This window comes from Branchiostoma floridae, chromosome 5 (assembly GCF_000003815.2).
Source record: "Branchiostoma floridae strain S238N-H82 chromosome 5, Bfl_VNyyK, whole genome shotgun sequence".
NCBI lineage: Eukaryota > Metazoa > Chordata > Leptocardii > Amphioxiformes > Branchiostomatidae > Branchiostoma > Branchiostoma floridae.
In genome coordinates, this window is record NC_049983.1 from 12412444 (window position 1) to 12422798 (window position 10355).

Consider the following 10355-nt stretch of genomic DNA (forward strand, 5'->3'; position numbering starts at 1 on the left):
AACAAACACACAAACAAACACACACACATGTATACTCAGAGGCGTACAAATATGCACCACAAACACACACATACACACAGAGGCACTCACACACGACACTCAGAGGCACACACTTACGCACCACATACACACATGCACAGAGACACACACATTGACACCACGCACACAGGCACAAAACGAACTTTGAAAACATGATCTCCCTGCCGGAGGCAATAAGACATGTCAGTACCTTTGAGTATAAGGTCAGCACAAGTATGTAGGGACATGTAGAATCATCCCAATGCCACAAACATGATTCATAGGACCACCCAGTCGGTAAACATTCCGGTTTGGAATCTCTTGTCCTTTTCATGCTTAGCACTGTTTTGATTCTAGTTTTGACTGACACGTGACATTGAATGTAGTTTGGTGCTGTGACATCCTCTCAAATCTACTTCTCTATCTGCTGCCAGGAGAATTTGTGTTCTTTTTTACTTGCTCACTCCCTGTACCAAGCTCCCATGGGATGCAGCTTTAAACCTAACATAAAATGGCAGAAATGTCCTTTGATGTTCTGAAGACAGCGAGGACCATGTCTGAGCTCTGTCACTCCCAGGCTGTCCCTGTAACGAGAAAATGATTATATTCTGAAAGGCGGCTGTTATTGAAATGTGGTTGTATTGTTGTCGGGAGGACCCATGTTGTGTTGCTGTCTGGGGCACACCGTCGGCAACAGTACCACCTTACTTTTCCCACCATTGGTACGTTATCTGCGGGTCGCCGCAGGCTTTCACATGGAGATGTACAGGACTGGCAAACAGTGAGCTCCCGGCACAGCCATTCTTCCATAGCTTAGATAGGAGAACGACTAAATGACCATGCAAGCAAGGTCCACAAATTTTGTGGGAAGACACAACAGTTCCAGTATCTCCTTCCTTGTTGTTCTTCATCAAATGAAGAGCCATGAACAGTGTATTACTATACAAAGGGCTGTTCCCATGGCTTCTTCTTTTGGACTGTGACTGAGTGAGTGACCAGTCCATTCACAGCAGTTGTTCTGAAAAGGAGTCTGCCAAAAAAAAAGATATGAAAAATTTCAAAATTTATGTACCAGGCCAGGTGTAGACTAAAACATTTATATGTCAATCTTGAAATTCTTTACTTAAGACATATACAAAATAATGAGAAATTTTAAGAGTACACCATCAAGGAGGTTAGTTATAACGTAATGTTAAGATGTATTTTTCTTCTACTTTCTAGTGCCAATAGATAGAAGGTGACCGGGGAATATGTTTTTGAAAATTTTTGATGGTACCTTTACCATGAAATGATAAAGTTATGGCATATACTTTGAGTTGAAGCTGGTACTTTCTGTCTCAAAGTGTTTGCAGTCCCTGGCACTGAGATAGTTAAATTGGTAGCAAAATGTCACAAAGTACTTTAATTTGTCAGTTTGTGGTAGTTGTGGTTATGTACAAGCAGTAATAGCAGGATACTTTGTGGTAACCACAATATCCTGTGGTTATAGTAACTTCAGTGAAAAGACATGACAGTTCATGTGGTCATGGTAACTGTCTTTAGTCGGAGATAATTAGAAATCACAACATTGTCCTTTGTTGCACTCTGCAGGCTGGCCATCCTTCTATGATCAGACTGATGAGGGAGCGGTGACGATGACTGAGGATAGCTCCTTAGGCATGATCAGGACAGAGACAACCTGTTCAAAGGTATTACATCTGTGTCTTCTTCTAATACAGTACAACAATCAGTTAGGTAGGTAGGTAGGTAGGTTCTGTAGTCTGCAAATCCCATGTCAAGACTCAAAGACATCATGCTCTACGATAATGCAGTTCATTGGGAACTTAAGCAACACTCGAACTGTTCACCAACATACTAAACTGCATGAGTAGCAGTACTAGAATACCGTGTATAATTTTGACATGCACCTATTTGTCTCTGTATTCCTCTCTATCATACTCAGGGCACAGAGAGCATCACTGTACTCTACTCCTGCCTCGTAAATTAGATTATAGACATAAATAGATTTTATCCTCCAAAATCCCACTAAAGGAGCGGTGTCAATTTGATTAAAGACCCCCCTTGGCCTGGACCCTTCCTGCCATATTTGCTGTTATCAGTTTGCTTTCATGTTCCGAGAGGGCTATTTCTAGCGCTGCATGATGGGATGTTTTGACAGCACGTTCTGTGTTCAGCAAGCAAGAATGTTAACATACTTTAGAGTAAGACCAAACAGGTATGGTCTCCCCTGACACATTTGGGTCCACGAAAGTTGATGTGAAAATGAAGACTCGTGCTGTGCAAATGTAGGAGTCGTACAAGATTTTCAGTCAAATTTAGGAGTTGTGTGAGTTTGCCAAATTTATCAAGATAGGTCATCCAACTATGAATATTCTTGTGACTGATTTTTGAACTAATGAGATATTCAATTTTTTGGTCAAAACCCTTGCAAAGAGAGTTCTAGTCAACAAAGTAACACAGTAAGAATGTTGTGTTGACCTGTAATACTGTCTCAAGGAAAAGACAATTTCCTGAATGGTCAGATTTTTGTTTTTATTGTTGCACATGTACATAAATAATATAAACTTACTTGAAACAAACAAACATGTATCACAATGTCAACCAGACAACCACAGCTTAGGTGTTAACTGAAAGTGGAAATTGTTGTAGCAGGTCATTTTCCAACTTGACGTTGAGCTGGCCCCACAACCCCTGGACCACCTAAACCGACTGTATGGGTTGACCAAGGGTTGACATTGACTGGTGCATGGTACTTTAGCCATTGTCATTAAGGTGCTTACACAAACACCAAATCACATTAAGGTGTTTGTGGAATAAATCAACCCTTTGGGAATGTGCGGCCTTGAAATAATGGGAATGATTGAGAGGTGTGCTTAGCTGCGGTGAAACAGGAGCCAGGTTTGGTTTACCTGGGCCCAGCCAACCATGCATACAACTGGGACTTCAAAGCTTGCTATCACCTTACCCTAATGACAGTATGATTTATGACATTGTAGGAGAATCTCCTACCGGTCTAACAGGTAATAACATCTGAGCAGATTCACCTGTGGTGACACTTGTCACACTAACACGAGTTTTCCAAAGTTCCACAGCTTTTCCTTGGGATGATTTTATCTCAAACTTATTCAGCAACTTTTGGTCTATTTTGAGTACTGTTGTTGGTCATCAAAAAAGTACATGTCGTGGCCTAAGATGGCTAGCCTTACATTAAGTTACTTACCCTTGTCCATGATATGGGAAGTATCATTCCTATAGTTCTGCTTTGCTTCATTAGCCTGCATCTCACACTTATTCAACTTAAGTCCTATCCCCAGTTCTTTATAGCATAAATCACACCCAAACAAGTCTGGTATACAGGCCATATGTTTGCGTAAGACCTGCGGGGGAATAAATGGCAAAAATTCCTCAGTTGCAGGTATACACCTGCATTATCTCCAGACTCTGCAGGTAGCCTTGCCGAGATGTTTACCTCTTCATGGTAGAAAAGCTGCCTAAACAGGCTAACCTTTGCCTTAACCCTTGCTGAAGTAAACTGATGCTTACAGGGCTGGACTGCCTGAAGACTTAGCTCTTCAAAGAACATCCCTACAATTATGAGTAAGTATGTGAATCACAGTCGATCCTGTATTATCTGAGAAGGCTCTACACTACAGGCACCTTGCCCCGGGGCAGCTCCAGTATTTCAATACCTTCAATGTTTCATTGTGTGGGTCCTCCATGTGTGATAGATTACTAATTACATATTTGCCAAACCTTTAATCACCTGCCTGAGGAAGACTGCTGCAGTGGTAACTTTGATGGTTGATCTGGTGTTGGTTGAGATATGGACTTCCCTGTCCAGTGACTGTGTTAGTGATTTACTAGCCACTGCTCATGTTGTCCTGAACTTTTGAACTCAGGAGCACCTCCGGGTGTGCATTTCACACCCATCCAGGCAAATCAGGTGTTGAATCATGAAAGGACATGTTGGGAGGGGTATAGCCAGCCCTCAGGCCTCCAAATTACTCCTTATTTCCGATCAGTACTGCAACTAGAGCATGTGCCCTCTCTGTCTGTGCCCTCTCTTTGTCAATCAGAAATCAACCCAGTCACTGATGTATGAGACAGGAAGGTTCCTAGATTTTGGACCATACCTTTGATGTTATTGTCAGTGAATGGCTTGAGTGTAATGTTTCTGAAGAGTGGCCATGTACAAGTTGTGGGGGGCTTACCTGTTGTATGAAACAGTGACCTGCTGACTCACCAAATCTGTTTATTTATTTATTTATTGGTTTGGCTGTTCAGAACACACAGTCAGGGCTGCCCAACAACCAAATCTATACAAGAGTCTGATGTACCAATTAACTTACCCACATAATCAACCTCCATTTGATTGATCCACATAGTTTCCATACAGACGATGTCTTCTTGAGTGCTTGAGTGGTGTACAAATGTATAGATATTAGATAGAGATTAACAGATGTACCTTAGCTGGTAATAAGAAGAGGAGTCAATGTAGAATAGAAATGGGATGCTATATGGTCATACCTTCCCCAAGGTCCTCACTATCAGATCCAAGTTTAAGATTTATGTTGCTTGTTTCCTCACCTGTAAGTATTAGATATTGTGTCATGCAACATTGAATCTGAACCTGCCCTATCCTATTGGATTATTCCATAGACTGAGGAAAATGTGATCATATAATGATACAATTACAACTTACATGAATGTGGTTTTAAGTTTTGGCATGCCAATGGCAGGAAGAGAAAACAAACTCCATTAATGTAGGAATGGGAATATGTCTCTTTATCTCTTACATAAAGCTGTCATTAACACTTGCTGCTCCTGATGTGAGCCATTAGTTGCAGATAAGTCCCAGATAACCATTAAGGGTGGGGGCATCACACCTGCTGTAGCATTCTGTAGACACTGGGAATGCAGTGGGCGAAAAGGGTAAACGGATTAAGCATAGTGATTCACATTGCAATCTGTTTTGAAGGAGCTCTGGAATCAAACAAATAAGTCCTGATGCCTTTCATGCTAAGATGTTTTGACTTTGGGAAGTTAAGTCCATGGAAACCCACTCAGCTCGAACTGATTCCTGAACTTGACTGCTGAGGTAAAGGATAGATAACTTGACTATTCTGACTATCTAAGACAGTAGTAATGATTTTATTTATTCTTACATCAGGAGTGTTTATATTATTTGTTCTGGGCAGGCTAGCAGCACTAAACTTACTACAAATATTATCTCAAGTTCTCAGCAAATACATTCTCATAATGGTGTTAGATCTAGGACACCTTTACATTTAACATTTAGGTTCTTATCTGACTAAACTGCAAACTTTGTGGGGAAACTCCATGGAAAGCAGCTCTTCTCAAAAGGTCAAGGCACAGTCAGCATAAATCATAATTCCTTTTATGATTCAGGTCACTTCTGATGTTCAGTACTACATAGATAGAAACCACCTGTCCACATGTAACTGCTCAAACAATTTTTAAGGAAAGTGAACTCCATTTGCATGGATATATATCTGTGTTACTGTTAGAGGGGCAAGAAATGACATTTTACGTAATGTCAACATGATAACTTGACAGAAAAGGGAAAAACAAGCCACCCTGAATAATATACCAAAAGTCTGACCTAACCAGAGGCTTGCATTGTTGAGTCCCCCTGTCCTTGCCAGTCCAGTCAGGTCATTGACTGTACACATTGCCATGTGTACAGTCATCCCTCCCTATCCACAACAAAAGAAGGTATTCCCCTCCTATTGTTGCAGTTATCACAGTAAATCTGTGTTAAGCCATGCTGAAATGTAACTACACACCCCTTTCCACTATATGGGAACACCCATTTGTACAGTATAATTATTTAGCACTTAGTCTAAGATATTGAAACTCAACATGTAAGCTAAGGTTCTTTAGGTTGGACTGACACGTTTACTCTAATTGGTTACTCTCTGGCAAGTTGCTCTGTCATTGTCGTATGCCGACTATAATTATAAAGCCTGACAATGAGGGGTTTAGTCATCTGTACAGTAATTTCTTGGACACCCAGGCACTGGGTTGATCCCAACTGGCAAAGCCTGATGTAAAGATCTGGGGTTGTACTCTGGATTTGTTTTCAGCAAATCAAATTTAATTCAAGTGACATATTTTATGCCCTATAAAGTAATCTGTGGAATGCTATATTCGCCCTGGACGTTAAGAAAGGTGGGTGGGGAGTGAAGAAGCTCACATTGTATGCTCCGGAACCGATGTGAGTTCAACAACCTCTGCTTCCCCCTGTTGATATCCCTCCTTTTGACTCAATATCGCTCCCTTTGAGTCACAGTGGGTCTGACTTTGGGTCTGCAGTTATGCTGATATCTGTCTGACCATTTTTGCAGAGTCAAGTCTGTGTTCATATATAAGCTGCTAACATGTTTGTTGTCCTCCCATCCCCCAGTGTGGAGCCCATCTCGGCCATGTGTTTGACGATGGTCCCAAGCCCACCGGCCAGCGCTTCTGTATCAACTCTGCATCGCTCAAGTTCGACCCCAAGAAATCTGCCAAGAAGGAAGAACCCAAGTCAGAGCTGTGAGGAGAGATGTTTGTGTGGGGAGGGGGGCAGTCATCACATATTGGACTAAACAGGGCTCTACATGTGTACCAAAGTGTACCAGATCATGACGGCCTTTTAAATGAATCAAATATTTCCTGAATGATTGGTCCATTACTAAATTGATTTTGGTTGATGATTATGAACAATCAATCCAACATGGATGGCCATTGACTGACAACACTGAGGAAAGGAATTCATGAACTGTTGAGTTGGGCTATAATGAAAGCAAAGATTTAGCTAGCTCAGAACTGTGTCCAAAACTCTTGAGACACTGTCAAAATGAAGATGCAGCAATTTTGTAGATATTTGGAATGATTTTAAACTTTCTTAACCAAACTAAAGGGTCCCTTCGGATGGAATGAGTCTCGATTTGATTTTAAATGTGACCAAGCAAAATTCAACATTTTGACCTTAACCTTTCTCCCAGCTTCCTAACCCCATAAAGGTTAAAGTTCACATACAACAAATTGTTTGAAGTGGAGATGCCATGTAACAAACAGAAGATAGGTAGTGTGATAAGCTTGGACACAAATTTTGTACAAGACGATTTTCCAGCAAACGGCTGATAGGCAAATAATGAGGTTGTAATGCACCAATAATGTTGGAATTCATATGATTTGAAAGATTTGTACTTTGAAGTACATGTGTATCTTTAAGGTGATCAGACTCATAAATGTAGGTGACACCCACCCCTACCCCCAGGGCATGCTGCACTCTGTGTATTGTCGTTAAAAATCTGTGTACAATCATGCAGAAAAGTATGCAGAACACAAAGGATATTCTTGTGCTTCCATAGGTGACAGACAACATGATTGTACTACTGTATAGACTGCAGTGCACAGAGTGCAGGGCTCAAGAATTCGTCCGGAAGTTTTTATTTCTTCCACTACGAAACCCTAGCCTGGGCACCAACATTTTTTATCTTTGCTTTCTCTGTCGCTTCCATTTTTGGCTCCAAAAGTGACAGCTCCAGAGAAAGGAAAGGTAAAAAGGCTGGCACACAGGCTAGCAGAGCCCTGGTGCAAAGTACCCTTTCCTTTCACCTTGCGCAACACTGCCTTACTTCAATGTTTAGTCCTTTTACAAGCCATATTGAAACGTATCAATGCTTACAGGTGTAGGTTCTGATGAAGTTTGCTCTATACGTAGCCTGTTTAAGTATGCTCTTTGGAAACCAAATTATTCCAAGAAATGTGTGGACAAAATTTTTTTATCAATTGCTGATTCTTTTTACATTCCTACAACAAGGAGCACTAGCAAATAGGAAGTGTGAAGATGAAAACTATTGGTTACATATGGGATAGAATGGCACACAATGAAGACTTTATCATTATTGATATGTCAGTCTGGATACTGTCCTCATAGTTTACTCTTGTTCCCACTAACTAGACTTCGAGTGTGTCTATGGGAGCAAGCGTAGACTGTGACAATGATAGCCAGGCTATCTAACACTTTGTTCTATGAAATGTATCATATACTCAGCATTATTTTAGATTTTACATGAGGACATGTACTTATGGATATTTTAATGTGTTGGATGACAATCCAAATGAACATTTGGAGTGTTAGGCGTAAAAGTTCTAGAATACCTATTGATATGCACTGTAGATTTTATTATGAATTTGAAAATGCAAGAATAGATTTATCAGTATACAAAAACATATATGTTGATATTTGTGGTTCAGGTTGCCTGCACTAGAATTGCCATGAGGTATTGTTGCCAAGAGAGATACAATGTTTTGAAGGTTTTGCAGATCAAATAGAAAAGATCCTTGAAAAATGGTAGGCAAAGGAAGGAAGTAAGGTCATATTTTTGCTGTGAGTTATATGGCATCATGGCAATAAAATATTTCTATGTTTGAATGCAGTTTGTGATGCTGTTTTTCTGGTGCCTTTATTTGATTTTTTTTAGCATTATGCATTTAGAAGGAAAATGTCTTTATCCGGAAAAGGTCCCTGCATGCCCGATGGAATCGCCCAGCTGTTCCGCCATGACGGTCGCCCCCCTTGGAGTGGTTCCACCTGTCCTGACCCTCTGGCAAGCCGCCAAACGGGCGGTCATCCTGCCAGCAATGTCCTCAGTTGAACTTGGCGACACCATGGCAGCTAGGGGCTGGTTCCATTTACATGGCAGAGTTTTGGAAATTAGGGTCTTGGACAGAAATAACAGGATCAAAATACTCCGCTAGTTTTGGCTCTCCTTACTGCTGTGCGCCCCCTGTGTGAAAACCACCTTCTTGAGCAACACCCTAAACTACATGTACACACGAATTACTCCGTTGCCTATGTTCAAGGCCACCTATAGACTTGGGATAATTCAGGTGTCAAAGCAGACTTGTGATATCGGCAATTTTTGTATCGTGTGGTCCGTTTTGTACGTCTCTTACTCTTTCAATAATGACCATAGTATTTGTAGAACAAGATGCATTAAAAATGATCTAGTCTATGGTAGACAGCAGACGCCGTCTGGAAACTCTGTATTCTTGTAAGTTTTATTTACAGTGACGTCTTGTTCACGTTTTGAACTGGGTACACTGAAGTGTTGTTACTCTTGCTTTACATCCGAATTATTGGGTAGAAATAAAACCTCGCAGTTGGAGGTAGGCCCGTGCTAATGCAGCATGGAACGTCTGAATATCGGAAGTCGTTCACTTTACAATACCAGAGCATTAGTCTTCGTTGATTCATGCTAGTATTACAATACGACAATTTCCCCCGATTTTTCTGATCTTCCCGACACAACTAATTATGCATAGTCACGCGACTTCCTTCTTGACCTTGTTGTTGACCTTCTAGCGGTGCCCTTGAGAACAGCAAACATAGATTAGCCGTTATCATTTCTTCTTATGTACTTTTAATCACAACCATCTTCTTATCTTTCCTACTTGACATCCACTTCCTCTCGTGACCTTCAAACGCGTAACACTATATAATCTACCTACTGATATATCTTTACTGTTCTACTTAAGCATGAATCACGCTTTTTACGACTTTTAACTGAGATTTGACATTCCGATGGCTTTTTTGTGACGGAAATGGCAGCGCTTAAACCGTACTCCTACGCTGTAAAATCCTTATTTGCAGTTCGCGGGTGGATTTGATCTTCTGTCCGAGGCGGATTATATACGACACTTAAGCGTTTGAAGACTAATTCCCGTGTAGCCCGGCCTATTGTTGAGGTGCCTCTGTGAGAGCAGGTGCGGTGATGGACAGCGCTGTTTGTCCCACGCACACCTGTTGCCCGGCAGGTAACGTCCGAAAGTTTGCGTCGCTTTTCGCTGTTTTGCAGGTCGGTAACTGCCGCCAACGTAACCCTTGGACTCTGCACCTTGTTGACATCAGCAACTCGCTGACGATGACGTTTTCACTCATTTTCAGATGAGGTATCATGGCTTGTGGTCGGACATCCCACCCCCGCAGAGCTGTCCAATCATACCCAATCTTTCCTAAACGACAGACACACAGAACGCGGACACTTGACGACGACGTTAGCTTTGAACACGCCGTTGGCGCGGCGCCGCCACAGGTCGTGGTCTGCTTGCAGATCGCGCACCTCGGGACGCGCGCGCCTCCGTCTGAGCGTCTCCGTGGGAAAAATGCGGTGCCCAGCTCCGCTAGGTTCTTGACGTTTGCTCAACACCCCCGCGGTATCTTAATTGAAGTTGTACTTCGCACCTCCATGATAAGAAAGTTTGCGCTATTTTGGTTGGGAGTTTGCGGACGCCGTGGCTTTACAAAGGTAACGTCGTCAGCT

The 10355-nt window shown here is 41.8% G+C and overlaps 1 protein-coding gene across 5 annotated transcripts in view; it reads left to right on the plus strand.

Moving 5' to 3' along the window:
• Positions 1-8464, plus strand: part of LOC118415398 (methionine-R-sulfoxide reductase B3-like) — a 15135-nt gene extending 6671 nt beyond the window's left edge. For all 5 annotated transcript variants that reach the window (XM_035819987.1, XM_035819985.1, XM_035819986.1 and 2 more), the window contains 2 exons: positions 1609-1706; positions 6446-8464. In XM_035819987.1, coding sequence (XP_035675880.1) covers positions 1609-1706; positions 6446-6580 — 233 coding nt within the window. In that variant the 3' untranslated portion in view covers positions 6581-8464. The remainder of the gene's footprint in view (positions 1-1608; positions 1707-6445) is intronic.
• Positions 8465-10355: the final 1891 nt, after the last annotated feature.